The sequence below is a fragment of the Neofelis nebulosa genome, chromosome 2 (assembly GCF_028018385.1).
Source record: "Neofelis nebulosa isolate mNeoNeb1 chromosome 2, mNeoNeb1.pri, whole genome shotgun sequence".
In the NCBI taxonomy this organism is placed as follows: Eukaryota; Metazoa; Chordata; class Mammalia; order Carnivora; family Felidae; genus Neofelis; species Neofelis nebulosa.
Window position 1 is genome coordinate 177,629,082 of NC_080783.1, and position 18,178 is coordinate 177,647,259.

At 44.4% G+C, this 18,178-nt stretch overlaps 1 protein-coding gene and 1 long non-coding RNA gene across 3 annotated transcripts in view; one reads left to right on the forward strand and one right to left on the reverse strand.

Annotated features, from left to right (window-relative positions):
- The window catches only part of LOC131504689 (uncharacterized), a 53,901-nt gene extending 44,769 nt beyond the window's left edge, over positions 1-9,132 (reverse strand). Inside the window, exons 1-2 of the long non-coding RNA XR_009258120.1 lie at positions 7,855-9,132; positions 844-954 (exon numbers count right to left, since the gene is read on the reverse strand). This is a non-coding gene — a long non-coding RNA (uncharacterized LOC131504689). The remainder of the gene's footprint in view (positions 1-843; positions 955-7,854) is intronic.
- Positions 9,133-9,763: 631 nt separating this feature from the next.
- USP24 (ubiquitin specific peptidase 24) overlaps positions 9,764-18,178 on the forward strand; it is a 140,639-nt gene continuing 132,224 nt past the window's right edge. Inside the window, exon 1 of one of the 2 annotated variants that reach the window (XM_058717284.1) lies at positions 9,764-10,215. In XM_058717284.1, the coding sequence (XP_058573267.1) occupies positions 9,895-10,215 (321 nt within the window). In that variant the 5' untranslated portion in view covers positions 9,764-9,894. The remainder of the gene's footprint in view (positions 10,216-18,178) is intronic. The other variant, XM_058717285.1, reaches the window with a different exon arrangement.

Consider the following 18,178-nt stretch of genomic DNA (forward strand, 5'->3'; position numbering starts at 1 on the left):
AAACTGCCACCTACTAACATGGAGTGATGGAGTGGTCTGCCTCTTGTGTCGGTCTCTCCTGGCCCTCCGTGTACAGGGCTCAGTTTGTGAAACGAGATACGGAACCAGCTACCCAGGAGCAAGGAGATGAAAATGAAGAGCAGTGGGTAAAGACGGGCGTGTGTGCTTCTCCTAAAATGCTTTTTGCTTTCTTCAGCGGGCACATAGTGCCATGTGGAGGTGAGTGTGCGGAGTTAAAGGCCAGGCACTAGGTCATCAGAGAAATAAATGGGTCCTTTCATCTTTCTCTTTTTGTAAAGTCGTTTCACTTTCCAAATTAAATATCCCCAGTATCCTTTCCTTGTAAATGTTTATCAGCTTAAACTGTTTTGTTTCCAATGTACACGTGTGATATGACTGGGGAAGTCTGCACGCAAACTTTCCTAGTGAAATGTCAGCTCATGTAGGGCCAAAGTCATCATCTTCCCTTTTGGTTCAAACTCTGACTTCAGATTACCTAGCCTTCAAATCTAGAAGTTTTTCCTTTTCCTGGATCGTCAAATCCAATCGCCAAATCCTGAAGAATCTACTCTACTTCTGCATAGGCTTCTTTTCATTCCCCCCCCCACCTGCTTATTTAATCTCTTGTGTCCGACACATTAATACCATTTTAATCTCCAGAAAGCACATTCAACCACATTATTCCCTGACTCAAAACATTGAATGGCTGCCCACTGCCTAACAAATTAAAGAAAACTCCTCGGTTTGGCAGTCAACACCTTGGCCTTACCTCGTATGCCTCCTCTCCACTTGACAATCTAATAGCATATATTTATGCTGTGGATGGTTGGATTTGTAACTCACCTGCTACAAGGGAAAGGCCTTCCAAAGTGGAGGTAAGGGAAGGAATCTGCACGCCCAGGGGATAGCTCTGCCCATTAGTCACGGGGCGCCAGGGAAAATTCACTCCGGCTGCTGGTAAAAAAACCAAAATCTAATGTTGGACTACCATCAGGCCTGTCACATCATCTTCTTAAGTGAAGGAAAATACCACATTAACTTTTAAATGACTCCCCATTTGGCAACATACAGTCTTTAGTAAAGGGTGGGAGGAGCCTTGGACTTAAAAATTATGTTTTCCTCTTCCTTCTTCTAGTGTTCTCCATTTTTCATACTGATTTTTTTTTTACATTAAATAATCAGAATCGCATCCCTCTAAAAGTAATTGCTTTCCTTAATCCCCATCACCTATTTGACCCATCCCCTCACCTAAGGAGTGTACTTGTCATGATGAACACCACGTAATGTACGGAAGTGTTGAATCACCACATTGCACACCTGAAACTAATAGAGCACTATTTGTTAACTAATCAGGATTAAAATAAAAATTTTAAATAAAATAATAATAATAGTATCAAAAGGTTTGCGAGTCTTAGAATATATCTTGAGATAATTCTGGGGGGGAAAGCTATCTATGTGAGTTTTACATGAAGGCATTTGATTGCAAAAACAGTATTTCCTCCTTTTTAACTCTGCTTTTATAAAATACAAAATTGGGTCTGCATTATTTTTGTATCATTTTAGTTCATAAGTTACTCCATTTTCATGGTAAAAAAAAAATAAAAAATAAAAGCAATCGCTCTCTTTCCCCCAGCAATATTATTACTGTGTTTTTAAACAAAATACAGTATTAGTAGATTGAATCCAGTAACATATATGAAGTATTGTGCACCATGACCAAGTGGGATTTATCCCAGAATGCAAGATTGGTTTTACATATGAAAAATCAATGAATGCAATACACAATATCAGTAGAATAAAAACCATAAACCACATTGATCTTTTTTTTTTTTTAACGTTTATTTATTTTTGAGACAGAGAGAGACAGAGCATGAACAGGGGAGGGGCAGAGAGAGAGGGAGACACAGAATCTGAAACAGGATCCAGGCTCTGAGCTGTCGGCACAGAGCCCGACGCGGGGCTCGAACTCACGGACCACGAGATCGTGACCTGGGCCGAAGTCGGCCGCTTAACCGACTGAGCCACCCAGGCGCCCCCACATTGATCATTCTTAATAGGAATAGGAGAAAACTATCTCAAAATAATAAAAGCCATATACGAAAACCCCAAAGCAAACATCATTGTTAACGGAAGGATTAGATGCTTTCCTCCTAAGATCAGGAACTAAACAACCATGACTGCTGTCTGCATCTCTGTTCAACACTGTACTGGAGGTCCTGGCCAGGGCAATTAGACAAGAAAATAAACAAAAAGCATCCAGATTGGAAAGAAAGAAGCAAAACTATCTTTATTCACAGATAACATGACCTAAGAAATCCACTAAAAAAAAACCTATTAGAATTAATAAACAAGTTGGGCAAGGTTGTAGGTTAGAAGATTAATCTATAAAATGCAACTGTATTTCTATACATTTGCAATCAAACCATCCAAATTACGAAAACAACTCCATGTGCCGTAGCATCCAAAAGAGTAAAGTATTTAGGAATAAATTTAGCAAAAGAAATACAAGACGTACTCTGAAGAGCACAAAACACCTACTAAAAGAAACGAAAGAAGTAACATGTTCATGGATTGGAGGACTTAATATTGGCAAGATGGTAACAGTCCCCAAATCTGCTTACCGACTCAATGGAATCCCTAATGAGAATCCCGGCTGACTTCCTTGTAGAAGTTGGAAAACTGATTCTGAAATTCACATATAATTGCCAGGAACTCAGAATGGCCAAAACAATCATGAAAAAGAGCAAAGTTAGGGGCGCCTGGGTGGCTCAGTTGGTTGGACTCTTGAATTTGGCTCAGGTCAGGATCCCAGGGTCTGCCCCTCCCCTCTCCTCTAAAAAATAAAAACTAAAAAGATTGACCACAAAGAAACTTTAATCAAGACAATGTGCTATAGGCATAAAGATTGACATATAGATCAATAGGATAGAATGAGATTCCAGAAATAACCTATGTGCCCATGTTTAATTGATGTTTGACAAGTGTACAAGACCATTCAATGGGGAAAGAATAATCTTTTCAACAAATAATATTGGGACAATTAGATAGCCAAATACAAATGAATAGAATTAGACCTTTACTTCACACCATATACAAAAATGAACTCAAAATGATCAAAGATCTATAAAACTCTTAGGAGAAAACACAGGCAAAAACATTTTATGATAGGAAATTTGGCAGTGATTTCGTGGATATGCCACCAAAAGTACAAGCAACAAAAGTACAAGCAATAAAGAAAATAAATAGATTGTATTTCATCAAATCTAAGAGCTTATGTGCTTCAAAGGACACTAGCAAAAAAGTGAAAAGATAAGCCACATTATATTAGAAAATAGTTACAAATAATACACCTAGTAAAGAACTTGGATCTAGAATACAAAAGTCCTACAACATAATAATAAAAAGATGAATAACCCAATTCAAAAAAAAGGCAAAGGACTTGAATAGAAGATATACAAATGACCAAGAAGTGGGATGCCTGGGTGGCTCAGTTGGTTGAGCATCTGACTTCAGCTCAGGTCATGATCTCGCAGTTCATGGGTTCAAGCACCATGTCGGGCTCTGTGCTGACAGTTCGGAGCCTGGAGCCTGCTTTGAATTCTGTGTCTCCTTCTTTCTCTCTGTTCCTCCCTGCTCGCACCCTGTCTCTCTCTCTCTCTCTCTCTCTCTCTCTCTCTCTCTCTCTCTCTCTTTCTCTCTCTCTCTCAAAAATGAAGATTAAAAAAATTAAAAAACAAAAACCAAATGACCAAGAAGCAATGAAAACATGTCCACACAAGAACATTCATGTAAACAGTGATAGCAGCATCATTCATAATACCCAAATGGTAAAAACAACTCAAATGTCCATTATGAATGGATAAACAAAATATGGTATATCTATAATGAAACATTACTCAGCCAGACTATGGAATGAAATACTGACACATGCTATAGGACATGGATAAAGGTTGAAAACAGTGTACGAAGTAAAAGAAGCCAGACAAAAAAGATCACATATTGTAAGATTCCATATACATGAAGTTTCTAGAACAGGCAAACCCATACAGACAGAAAGTAGACTAGTGGTTGCTTAGCACTGGGGGGGATGAGAATACAGAAGAGATATAACTAAAGGGTATGGGGTTTCCTTCTTAGGTAATGAAAACTGTTCTAAAATTGACTTGTACACTTTACATGGGTGAACTGTATGGTATGTGAATTACCTCTCGAGAAAGCTGTTACATATTAAAAAAAGAAAGAGAGAAAAGAAAAAAAAATCAATGCCCAAGTAGAGTATTCATGGTGTAGCCATTAATGCCAATTTTTCTGGTGGCTGTTTTCATTGGTTTTTAAACATATACAATGGGGATGAATTTGCTTCCATCAAAATGTGGGACATTAAGGGCGCCTGGGTGGCTCAGTCAGTTAAGCGTCCGACATCGGCTCAGGTCATGATGTCACAGTCTGTGAGTTCAAGCCCCACGTTGGGGTCTGTGCTGACAGCTCAGAGCCCGGGGCCTGTTTCAGATTCTGTGTCTCCCTCTCTCTATGCCCCTCCCCAACTCATGTTCTGTCTCCCTCTGTCTCAAAAATAAATAAACATTAAAAAAAAATTAAAAAAAAATGTGGGACATTAAATGTCATTTTAGGGGCACCTGGGTGGCTCAGTTGGTTAAGCATCTGACTTTGGCTCAGGTTATGGATCTCACAGTCTGTGAGTTTGAGCCCTGCATCAGACTCTGCTGACAGCTCAGAGCTTGGAGCCTGCTTCGGATTCTGTGTCTCCCTCTTCTCTCTGTCCCTCCCTGCTCATGCTCTCTCTCTCTCTCTCTCTCTCTCTCTGTCAAAAATAAGTAAATATTAAAAAAACATTGGGGCACCTGGGTGGCTCAGTCTGTTAAGCATCCGACTTTAGCTCAGGTCATGATCTCACAGTTCTTGGGTTCGTGCCCTGTGTTGGGCTCTGTGCTGACAGCTCAGAGCCTGGAGCCTGCTTCGGATTCTGTATCTCCCTCTCTTTCTCTGCCCCTCTCTCTCTCAAAATAAATATTAAAAAAAAAAAATTTGGGGCGCCTGGGTGGCGCAGTCGGTTAAGCGTCCGACTTCAACCAGGTCACGATCTCGCGGTCTGTGAGTTCGAGCCCCGCGTCAGGCTCCGGGCTGATGGCTCGGAGCCTGGAGCCTGTTTCCGATTCTGTGTCTCCCTCTCTCTCTGCCCCCCCCCCCCCCCCGTTCATGCTCTGTCTCTCTCTGTCCCAAAAATAAATAAAAAACGTTGAAAAAAAAAAAAAAAAAAAAAATTTAATGTCATTTTATTTTTTCAGAAACAAATTAAAGCTCACTCAATGCCCCCTTGCCAGTGTATTGAGACATTGAATAATAGTCATAATTAGGGTTCCCTCTCCTACTGCAGGGGGGACTTATGCAAATTGTACAGGCTTGTGCATCTACAGCATCATCGGAAGGAGTCCTCTGGCCTGTGGTCTATACTCATTAACACGGAAGGGATCACAGTCTAAGCCTGCATAGGCTAAGGTCTTTTGGAGGAAGGTGATTCTGTCGATTCCCTGCCCTGCTAGAGACTGGGGGATTTTGTAGAGGCTGCAAATCTTGGGCTCAGGCCGTCATTTCCCTTTGAGCTCTACTTCCTGGAGCACTGCAAGCTAGCAAGGCAAGGCTCTTCCTCCTCATCGAATATCCAAAATACTAACTTCCTCCTAGTCTTGGAAAATCTCCCTCTGTCAAGGTCTGCTCCTTTTACCCACTGCCTTGAAGGAATTTTCTCCATCTTCTCTTCTATGGGGTTTCTGCTTCCAGTTATGACAGATTTGCTTATTTAAGATCATCCCTCTTACTGACACCAACTAGACAAGCTGGGCAGAATAGAATATGTGCTTGAAGGCACTGAAAGCTTCCGAGGGAGAACTTGAAGGGCCAAATCGCAAAGAGAAAGGAAGTACAGACAGGTAAGCCCCGTCATCTGGCACTGCTTTTCCCTTTAATGGGCTTGCTGATTAATCAGCAACCAAGTTAATCAGTCAACTCAATTCTCTACCTTTACCCTTTCTCCCTTTTAGATCATCCTTCACACAGTACTCTTCCTAAAATTTAAATAACAGCACCTCTCTCCTTCACATAAATATTTCAGTGGCTTCCCATTCCCTTGGAATGAAGTGCAAACTCCTTATCAAGTTTAAGTAGTCCTCTCAGATCTGGTGTTTGGCCACATTCCCAGATTCCCTTCCCACTATTACCTCTCTAGAGCTCCAGCCATATTCCGCTGGCTTTTAATTCTTCTCAGTTGCTTTCCCCTTACTCACTCCAGGGCCTTTGCACATACTGTTGCAGTCTTTGGATCGTTCTCTTTTCATCTCATATTCATTTTCCTGGCTTTCCTACTTCCTGGCAGATTATAGTTTAAATACCCTCCGGAAAATTTTCCAGATTTCCTACGCTCGGTAATTTTACCCCCATAGAAGGCAAGAAATTTGCCCCTTACATCTTGAACTTCCCTATCAAAGCACCTATCACTCTTTATGATTACTCCTTTATTGTCTGTCTCCCTTTAAAGACAGCAAGTTCTAAAAGGGCAGGAACTGTGTCCTGTTCTCTAGTCTTTTTTTCTCTAGTCTTTCTCCCTAGACACCTAGAGTTGTCTCTCTAGTCCTCAGCCTGGTTCAAAATAAACCCTCACTAAATATTTTTAAAATTACCTGTTAATATTGGAAAGCCCTCATATTTTGTCTTCCACACAGTTCATCATACCTCTCTTCAAGACCTGGCTATTTTTTTTTTTTTCTTCTAGAAGATTCTAGAGAAGGATAAATGTGAACTGAATGTTATTTAAAATTTTTTAGTCCTGGGGCGCCTGGGTGGCGCAGTCGGTTAAGCGTCCGACTTCAGCCAGGTCACGATCTCGCGGTCCGTGAGTTCGAGCCCCGCGTCAGGCTCTGGGCTGATGGCTCGGAGCCTGGAGCCTGTTTCCGATTCTGTGTCTCCCTCTCTCTCTGCCCCTCCCCCGTTCATGCTCTGTCTCTCTCTGTCCCGAAAATAAAAAATGTTGAAAAAAAAAAAAAAATAAATAAAATTTTTTAGTCCTTATAACATTTTAAAGATTTTACTGCAATAAAAATTAAAATGTGAGTGAAAGCATGACTACTCACACCACAGGCCCCTCCCCTATTATCCCAATTCGATAGGGTTTAAGGCCACACTTGCTTTCTTACATGCAAAAAAGTGTGATTACAACTATTTGCATCCTCAAATGACATTCTGGCTTTTCAGCCACTCCAGGATCCGGTTCAAAAATGGCCTTCCTTGTTTTTTGTAGCCTTTTGTGGCTCCTTTCCAGTTTTTATCACAGACTTTGTTTTTCTCTGCTTCCTCTTCTCAGCTCGGCACAGCTCCCTCTGTCATGTTCTATAAACCTGCCACTGTTGATGAGTCTTTTTATGTGCCATCTGAATTGGCCAGCTCGGTCTCATTACCTCTTGGGTTCTGTCTCAAATCTCAGTGGCAAACAATTTTTCCCTTTACCTGTTACTTATTCCCCCCCTTGTAATCCGTTTCTTAATTTGGTCACCGAATTACCTCGTCAGACACCGGGCGAAAATGAATGCCATCACTTTTCCATCATCAAATTTTGTCAGCTTTGTTTAGCCCTGCATCACCAGTGCCAAGAACAGTACCTGGTTCCTGATAAATAGCACATATTTGTTGAATAAATGAAGTATCTTGGTGTATACTTCATGATCGGCTACTTGGTTTCATTTACATTACTTTTGGTCCTCATATACCACACATAAATATTTAAGCACCATTGAGGTACTTGAAAGTTAATGCCACTTAGTAAAATTTTATTTCAATACATACCCTGGAACCTGATTCAGTTCCAGGCATTCTTCCCTGGTAGGTTCTTTTGTTGTTGTTGATGTTGTTGTTGTTGTTGTTGTTACTGTTTAAGAAATGTAAGAAGAAGGATTTGTTTTATTTCCATTCACAAATTGACTTTACTTCCTTTGGGGATAAGGCCTAGCCTTTGTTCCATAATACAACCTTTAATCAGTATACAACAAATGTAGTCACTTCATTTAAATGTAAACAGCGATGAACTCACCCTGGAAATCAAATTGTTGGTGTTTAAAAATATAGGTAGCAAGTAATAGGCAAGAAGGGTTCTGTGGTCCAGGGGAAGAGGTGCTAACAGAGTGCAGAGAATTTTCTGGGTACCGACCCTAATTTAAGATTTGGGACAGGTGGAGATTTCAGTAAGTGCTGGGTTGTCACAGGGAGGGGTTTGATGGGATGAGAAAGGTTAGCGGACTCCAGGGTTCTGGAAGAAACGAGGGTGAGGGCATTAGGAGATAAGCTGAGTTAACAAATACGTAGTGAGGTAAAGAAAAGACATCAGGATCTTGGGAGATGGTGGGGAAAGAACCTAGAAGCATGAATTAAAGGAAACTGAAGGGGGAAAGGAGCAAGGGCCAAGGCTTGGACAGTGGAGTCAAGGAAACTAAAGACGCAGCCCCTGGGGGCTAATGTTAAAGGTGGAAAGAGAAAGCAAGGCAAATAGGCCTCAAAGGGAAGAGGAATGAGTGCTTAAAGGGAGAAACGAACAGCGGTGGGGTCCTCCCGTAAAGGGCAGAAGCAGAGGGGGCAGGGTTCTCCTTCAAAAGGCAGAAACAGAGTCCTGAGCCAAGAGATACAGTAGTGTGAGTAGGTGGGTCAGCATCAGGAGGGGAGCACAGGTCCAAGGAGTTCGAATGAGTCTGTGGCTGGCCATGGGAGGCAGTCTGAGTTTTTCGGAGGTTTTCGCTAGCGCTGGGGTTCGGAGTTCGTAAAAATACGTTTCAGACGCCCAGGGGATTTCAGTGTTAAGAGTTTGGTGGAATACGGTGGGGTTTGGTGAGGGGCAGGTGGCCAGTGACGACCGGAACCTTCAGCGAGGGCTGGGAATCCATTTCAGCAAGGTTGGGGTAGTTTCAGTGAGAGCTGGAGGGATCTGGGTCGGGTTGCGTGTGGGTGGTTTTCGGCCCCGGTGGACCGATGTGCCCGGTGTGGGCATGAATTGAGGTGGGCGTTGGGGTGTATTTCAGGCAGCGCGGCGGGCCAATTTCCGTGGTTTGGGGCGAATTTCTTTTGGGACTGCGGCGCGCGTTTCAGGCCGGGCTGGCGGCGAAGTGCAGCCGCGGCCGAATGAATCCCACCCGGGATGGGGTGCGTCTCGGGCGCGCGGGGGCGAGCGAGGCCGGGAGAGGAGTCCAGCGGGGGCTCTGAGGAGCTTCGGGGTGCGAGGGGACCGCCGTCGGGGCTGGGCCGCACGGACGGCTCGGGGGACTTCGGGGACGTTCCGCGCAGCGAAGGGCACCTCGCCTCCACCCGTCCCGCTCCCGCGGGAACCTGTTGCCGGAGAAATAGGCGGGCGGTGGCGACGGCCGAGGACCCTCCCTCGCCTGCGCCCGGGTGTCTGCGCGGCCCTTTCACCCCAGAGACGCTCCGCGGCGCGGCCCCTCCCTTTACTGTCTAAATTAAAAAAAAAAAAAAAGCCCCCCCCAACACCCGCGCCCGTCCTCGGCGAACCTGGGGCGGCCCGGGCCGCTTCCGGGAGCGGAGGCGCGGCCCCGCGGGCCGGAGGAGGCGGAGGCGGAGGCGCTGGCGGAGGAGGAGGCCAACATGGCGGCGCGCAGGGCTGGGCCGGGCCGCCGCCGCGCCTGAGCGCCCCACCGCCCTCGCTCGGCTCCCGGCGTCCACGCCCGCGCCCAGCCTGGCCGGGCGGCAGCGGAGCGCGCAGGCCGGCAGCGCAGGGGCCCGCTCGGGCGCGGGAGCGGCGCGGAAGCAGCGCCGCGCGGCCCGCCAGGCCGGGGAGCCGCAGCTTCGCCGCTCGCCGGCCGGCGCGGCTCGGAGGCCCGAGCCATGGAATCGGAGGAGGAGCAGCACATGACCACGCTGCTGTGCATGGGCTTCTCGGACCCCGCCACCATCCGCAAGGCCCTGCGCCTGGCCAAGAACGACATCAACGAGGCCGTGGCGCTGCTCACCAACGAGCGGCCGGGCCTCGACTACGGCGGCTACGAGCCCATGGACAGCGGCGGCGGCCCCAGCCCCGGGCCCGGCGGGGGCTCGCGGGGCGACGGCGGCGGCGACGGCGGCGGCGGCCCCTCCCGCGGCGGGAGCACCGGGGGTGGCGGCGGCTTCGACCCCCCGCCCGCCTACCACGAGGTGGTGGACGCCGAGGTGAGGAGGGCGACCGTGACCCCGCGGGAGAGGCCAGCGGCTGGAGTTCCGCGGGCACGGGGGACACACCCCACTGGGCTGGGAGTGCGGAGGGCGTTTGGGGCGGGGGTTGGCTCGGAAACGGAGAGAATGGAGTCCCGGGCCCGGCGGGGGCGGAGGTCACCGGGCCGGGGTCAAGTGGGGAGAGGGACCCCTCCGGAAGGGGCTGAATGGGCCTTAAGGGACGCGGGGCAGGGCTGCGCGGCAGGGTGGGGAGGGGGTCTCGTGGGCTTCGGGCTCTGCACGCCGCAGGGCCGGTCGGCCGGGGATGGGAAGGAGGGTCCAAGGCGTGCATCTGCGATGCGGGAGGATCGACGCGCCAGCCTGGAGTGTGTGATGGGGAGGGCGCGTGTGTTAGGGGTCAGAAATGGGATACTCGTAGGCCGGGCTGGGGGCGGCAATTTCGTGGCACGGGCTTTTAGTGAAGGAGTAGGGGAGGCACCAGGTTCAGGGTCTGAGAAAAAGTGGGATGGGCCAGCCAGAGTAGTGGCCTTTGCTAGGGTCAGAGGAGGACTGCTGGGGTTAGGAATGGGGTTGGGGTTTTAGCCAAGGGCCGGAAAGAGGGAAGATTGGACAGGGTCTAAAAAATGAAGAGGGGCTGGTAGGGACCAGGGAGGAGAGGAATTGATATAAGGCAGGCGGGGGAGGGGGCTATGCGCAATAAGGTCTGGGTTGGGGGGACTGACGTTAATAAGGCCAGGTGGGGATTGGACTGAGGAGGTTAGAAGCAAGAGGCCAGGCTGGGAATCGAAGCTGAAGAGGCCTGGAATTGAAGGATGAAGCTGGGATCAGGTCTGGGCAAGGAAAGTACTGGTCACAGGCAAGGTCAGGAATGAGGGAAAAGTAGAGGGGAAAAGGGATTGCAGTCATACTGAGGGTGCTGTGCAGAGGGACAGGGGACACGGTGGGACAGAAATGGGAGGAGTGGAGGCATCTGTTAAGGAGAAAGGGTTCCATCTAAGCGAATGGCTCTGATCACAGATCTCAAGTCTGGGTGGAGAAAATCAGGCCTGTTTGGTTGGGGATGTGAGCAAAGACCATGGGGAGGAAAACCGACTTTAACTGCAATTTTAAAAGAGATCAACCAGAAACACCAGTGCTTGTGAAATAATTGCTCTGCAGGAAAATGGCAGCTCACCTGAAGAATTTTGGTCAGATTCATTGAATAGTGCATTTCGGGGGTCAGGTAGAGAGCAGCTTGGCCCAATCCCAGAAGTGCGCAGATCTCACAGATCTCAGATTAGTGGGCTTGTGTTTTTAAAATAGAGACTTGAATTTGCATAATTCTTAATGAAGCTAAGCCTTCTGAAAGCATTTTCCCTAAATTATGTTATAGCCTTTTAATTACACGCTTTTGCAGCAGTTGCTCGGGCTGAAGTCACTTGGGGGGAGAAGGTGGCACTTCAAAAAACCGGTTTCTTCACAAGATTTCTTAGGTGCCCAGACTTCCACACACGTGATTGGTTGCCCTTAACTAGCCTGTAACTCGGTTATATGATTGACTAGTGTGTGAAAGTAAAGATTGTTATTATTCCTGATTTGGGGAAATAATCCCACATTATTAAGTAAGTGTACTTAAGTCGCTTTAAGAAATGAGCTTCTCTTTGCAAGTCCCCATCACTCCCCTACTTGCTCATTCCAGTTTTGACCCAGTTTTGCAACCAAGGAGAAAGCCGTTGCTTTTTCTGCAAGTATTTGTATAACTATGATGTTCATTGTATCCTCATTTTGTGAGGAATCTTATTCTTTGTTTCTTTTGTCACACCTTGTAATTGTCTGTAATTGAAAAATCAAATTAAACGATGCTTGGTGGTACTTCAACATCAGCTGTACCGTCCATAGATTTAAGTGCAAAGAAATGGGACTGGCATCTTTTCACATGAATAACGGGCAGAGGAGTTTGATTTTAAGTAAAATCCAGGGAATCTTTATCTTTTCGAAGAATTGTGTCAAGTTTTCATTTCCTCTTGACCCGGGGATTTTTGGCCTGGGGAGGCTGCACCATTGATTTGGAGAGTTCAGGAGGGGCTCCTGGCTGAGGCTGCTTTACCCAGAAGCATATTGGTGGGCTACGAGCGGACACTTTGCAGGCACACGGGAGCCTGTTGAGAACGTTTAACCCAATTTCTGCCTCTAGATTTACAAATCTTCTGCCTGTCACCTGTGCAGCTAGCTGGGTGGTCATCCTTGCTGTAGACAGTAGGAAACTGAGGCTTTTGATCCCGGGAAGGATGCTGATTGTTGTTGAGCATCTCCAGCATGTCAGGCACTGTAGTAGATGCTTTACTATACATTCTTTTAGTCCTCAGTGAGGTTGTTAATAGCATCACTGTTTGAGAGAGACGATTAGTTCGTGGCAGTCTCTTGAACCTGGTGCTCTTAGGGCTTCAAAGACAGTGTGCTTTTTTTACTCTGCTCTCCTCATGGTTTTAGGATCGGCTTCATTTTAGCATAAGAAAGAAAAATTAAGAGGGAAAAAGACGATTTTGAGGCTGGGGAACTAGGCTAGGAATGATGGCAAGCACTGAATCAAGGCATTAGGAGTAGAATAATGAGTGGAATGAAAGGATGATAGATCTTTAGGGTGGAAGACTTCAGAAATTAAGAATTTGTTCAGCTCTTTTGTTTAAACAAACAGCCTGGCAGGGCCCAAAGGGGAAGTGACTTGTCCCCACAGAACCAGTTCATGGAACAAACGGATCTAGAACTCAGGCCTTCTCACTGCATGGCCCGTGCACTGTCTCCCTCCCACTGCCTTCCTTTCAGATGAAGAAGGGTCAGGCTACAGCAGTGGCTTAATGGGGAGGAAGACAAGGGAAGTGTAACAAACTGGCTGACGTTCATCAGCTCTTATAGAACCTACCTGTTCTGTTTCTTAAAAAATGAGTATCTTATTTTAAATTCTGTAAAGTTATTTTTGGTGCACAGGAAATTTCAGTTTTAGTGTCTTCTTCAGAACGTTTTGGGGATAAACAGATTAAATTATAAACGTTAAAAAAGAAAAAAAGGATTACATTTGTTTTTGTAGTTTGGAAACAGGCAGTAAACATTCAGTGCCTTCGGTGTCCCCTGGGCGGGGGGGGGCGTGGGAGTAGATAGTGAAGGTGAAGGTTACATTCTAGTGGCTCTCACTGCAAGCCTCTCATTTTACAAGAAGCGACTTCCCAAGGTCATGTAGTTAGTTAGGGCAATCAGTTTAGTAATTTGGGCCCATGCCGTAATTAGGATTTGGTTTAAAAATTAAATTTTGGAAAATAAAAGCAGTTAACTTCTGGTTCAGGAGAAGCAAGAAGAATGCAGATAAAAAACACCCAGATAGCTAACAGGGGGCAAAAAACAAAAAAAAAACAAAAAAACAAACCAACCCACCCAGATAATGTACCAGAACACATAAAACTGCTCAGAAAGCCACCTTTGCCGTATCCTCCAATTAAGTAAAGGTGTTGCTTCACACATGTTGTGTTTGGTCGCTACGAGTATTGTTGGGTACACGTGATTCATGGGCTCAGTGTCTGGAAGGGACTTTGAGAAACTACCCAGTTTTGATTCTGAATAGCATTACTTCAAAACCTGCCGAAGGCAGATAAGAGTTTGTTCTATTATTTAGGAAAATGGAATCTCACAGCTGCCCTAAGTAACTTATCCAGATGTTTATCACCCCCACTCAGAATTTTTTCCTGTTTCTTACCCTGATGGCCACTGCTAAGGGCATGCCCTCTGGTTCTCTCCTTCCCAGAGCTGGGAGAATCTCTCCCTTAAGCATTGTGATCCTTGATCTAGTCCATGGGATCAGTAGGAATCAACCAGGTGCTGTTGTGGGCATTTGAGACAATTGAACAATTGCGATACGTACTCTATTCATTATTGTCTTATTTTTTAGAAAATACTGAAAATGGAATTTTTTTTTTTTGTAAGGAGATATCAGCTAACAGCAAGAAATACCTTTCTTCACTGTCTAGTTCTGTGATAATATTCCCAGAAGTGACATTTAATACCGTGATCTGACAAATATTGGTAAATTCTTATTTTGTTCCTTTTTTAATGTGGACCTAACTTCTGGGGGTATTTTGTGAAAAGTATTTGCAAGATTTCTGTCTGTATTTCTTTCTTTCTTTCTTTCTTTCTTTTTTTTAATTAAAGCCCCAAAGTTGGTCCTGTTCCAGTATATCTAAATCACATTAATTTGTAGTTCTTTAACTTACCTCATTTCTGCCTCTTTTTTTTCCTTTGATAGTATGTGATAGTTCTAAATGAATTAAAATTTTAGTATCATCAGTGCTTATATTATTTATTTTAAAATTCATATTCCTCAAATAAAACAATCCTGCTACATTTGAGTGTGGGGTAAATATCAAATATGATTTGGTAAATTAAAAAAAAAAGGAAAAAGAAGAATCCATATACAGATTTTAAACTAAGAAGTAAACTAATTCCAAAAAATTGGTTGAAAGTGATGACATAAAAATAGGGAATCTGCAAGGTTAATTAGCATAGCCTAATTTTTGAAATAAGTATTTCCTTATAATCTAGTATACGAATCTCCTTTGGGAATTAGGCCTATGAGTTCATCTAACAGTTGGCTTCTCACCTTATAATTACCTGGCCATATGCTGTTAGAACGAGTGTAATTTGGCACAAAGGAAGCACCTTTTGTGTGTTGGTGAGTGCAGTTCTAGCAGAATCATAGGAGGTAGTGATAGTTTTATACAGCATAATGGTGCCGTTAGCTTAAAATTGGAAACCAGTCGCGATGGTAGAAAAGTAGATGTTTCGGTTTTAACAATTTGAAGCAAGGATTTCAACTTTAATACAACTTAAATAGCAGATATCAGTGTACTGCATACTTCTGTACTTACTGCCAGGTACCATATAACATTGATTTTATTTGAATCAGAGTATGAAGAGGAAAAGTTTTCACTTCTGATAAGAACTATAGTTAGAAAGATTTAGTCCAATAATACTGTTTATATCTAGAGTTCAGTTGTCCAGGAAATTTTCACATTTGAACCCGGAGAGAAGTAAGTAGACACGTAAATACGTAAAATTGAGCCATTGCAAAACATGCCCCCACATTCAGTGCGTTCACTACATGCGTTTCACTCATTTATTGTTTTAACTTCTTTTAAAAAAAACATAGTTCATGCAAATGCTGTTATTCCACGTCCTAGCAAATTGGAAGAGGTTTTGTTGCAGTCCCAACACGAGGCGATGAGCATTTAGAGGGAACCATATTTGATAGTAGTGAGAAGTGACAGGTAGCAGTTCAGTGGTACAGGAGGGGACAGGAAAAGTTGAAAAGTGGGCCCACCCAAAGCAGGCCGGCCCGTGTGTACAGGGCCAAATAAAACAGCTTTGTGTGCTCCATGACCCCAGAGGATGGCTGGTCTTAGTGATGTTGCACTCAAGAAAAGGTTCCAGTATGCTGTTTAGGAAGAAGGGTCGCTGGGGCACCTCGGTGGCTCAGTTTTTGTTTGTTTGTTTTTTCCAATATATGAAATTTATTGTCAAATTGGTTTCCATACAACACCCAGTGTCGGTGGCTCAGTGTTTTAAGCGCAGAGCCTGCTTGGGATTCTTTCTCTCTGCCCCTCCCCTGCTTGCTCATGCTGGAGCACATGCGTGCTCTCTTTTTCTTTCTAAATAAATAAATAAACATTAAAAAAAAAAGGGTCAGGAAGGGGCACCTGGGTGACTTAGTCAGTTGAGTGTCTGACTCTTGATTTCAGCTCAGGTCATGATCCCAGGGTCATGAGATTGAGCTCTGCACTGGACACAGGGCCTGCTTGGTATTCTCTCTCTCTCTCTCTCTCTCTCTCTCTCTCTCTCTCTCTGTCTCTCTCTGTCTCTCTCTCCCCCAGCCCCTGCCCCATGCACGTTTGCTCTCAAAAGAAATAAATAAACTTAAAAAAAAATGGGTCAGGAATGTGGAGTACAGTTTAGCAAGGTTTTAGTTTTTAACCAAGAGAAGGAAAGGAGAAGAAAGTTGGGCGCATGAGGAAGTAAGGTTCAGGTGCCTTGGAAATTCAGACACATGGGGCATTTCAGTGGAAGGGCTCTGGACTGCTAAGGCCCTGCTAAGAAGGTTGTGCTTTGTTTTTAAAAGAATAAATGTTTTCTCTCACCTTCCTCCTAGGGTGTTTTAGTTTCTTTTTTAAGTTAGTAATTCTCATTCTCATTAGTATCATAAGAATTTTTATTGCTTAGTATTGGAACATTTTTTACTCACAGTTGGATTTATGAAAATTACTTGTTAATTAGCACGTTAGCAGTAGGAGGTATTATTTATTGTTTAGTGTTGATCATCTCTATGGTGAGTTTTTGGCAAAGCATTTTGTAGCCTTTTTGTTTTTATGGTATGTTTGTGAGTTCACTTCTCTATCCAGCAATGGGAAACCTGGCTTCCACCATTGGCTTACATTTTGTGTGTGTGTGTGTGTGTGTGTGTGTGTGTGTGTGTGTGTGTAAGGGAAGTGGAGTCTACTTGGTGTTAGCTCTTAACTTTAAGCTGGTTAATAGAACATATAGCTGTACATTTGGTTTATTTTTGTTTGTTCTGAAGAGAAGAGCTAACACAATTAAGTCGAAATATTATTCTGGTAATCTTTCCAGAAATTGAAATGCTTCAGCCGTGATGCAGAGTTCTGTGGAATCTTTTGGTAGGACTGCGTTGAAGATTTGATTTTCCTCTTACAGATAAATATTAACACATAAATAACCTCTTAGGTGCCCACCCAAGTCTTCTCACTTCTAAAGATGAGCTTCCTTGTTCCAGACCCCGGTTTGCTTTTCTGTGGTATCACAGCCAGTTATTTGTGTTATAAAATTCAGTTGACACTATTTGATATGCTTTCACTTAAGTTTAAGGTGTTTGTGTTAGAAATATTTTGCTAAAAAAAAAAACCAAAAAACTGAGTAAAAGGCATGGTGCTTTTTAAAAAAAATTTTTTTTAATGTTTATTTTTGAGAGAGAGAGAGAGAGAGAGAGAGAGACAGAGTGCAAGGAGGGGAGGGCAGAGGGAGAGGGAGACCCAGAATCCGAAGCAGGCTCCAGGCTCTGAGCTGTCAGCACAGAGCCCAACGTGGGGCTCAAACTCACGAACCACGAGCCTAAGTCAGTTGCTTAACCGACCGAGCCACCCAGATGCCCCAGTGCATTCTTTATCATAAGTTTCCAAATGGTTTCTGAAATTAAAATCTTTTTCAGAAAGACTTATTGGTTAGATATTCTGTTGTCAAGACTTTCCAGTTTCTGCTTTGTGTGCTTTTAAGAATCCAGCTTATCAAAAATAGGTCAGCATTCCCCCCCCCCCCCTTCTCATTTCTCACCTCTACGTTGTCAATTTTGGTGGAAAACTGAAATGCTTTCTGAAACCTGTAGCTGGAAATCTAGAGTGAAGCATTTTGGTAATGATTTAAAATCTATTACAGATCCTAGAAATTTCAAGGTATTCCACACTGCAAATGGCAACATCATCTAGCAATTGTTTAATTTATTCTGGGACTCCTTTTCTTTTCTTATTGTATAGCCTATTAATTCTCTAAATATCTCTCCTGCCTCTTCTGTCTATCCCCACTGTTACTGCTCTGTGTTCTATTCCTTTCTTACCTTTTCTCTCTGCCACTCACTGGCACCAGAATGATCTCTCTAGAATGCAAATTTTAATCCCATGATAACCTTGCTCAAAAATGTTTGGTGCTTCCTCATCTTCTCTAGGTAAAATCCAAATGCAAACTTCTTTTCTTTCAAGGCCTCCATTCTTACCCATCTGTTCCTATCTCCTGACTTCCCAGTTTTGTGTTCTCCCTTGCAGTTCAGGGGCCATCTCTTGGCCCACTCGCTCTCCTAATCTCCAGTCTCCATCTGCCTGACTAACACCAATTCATTCTTGTTAGCTCCAGTGCCATATCTCTTTAAGGCAAAAGT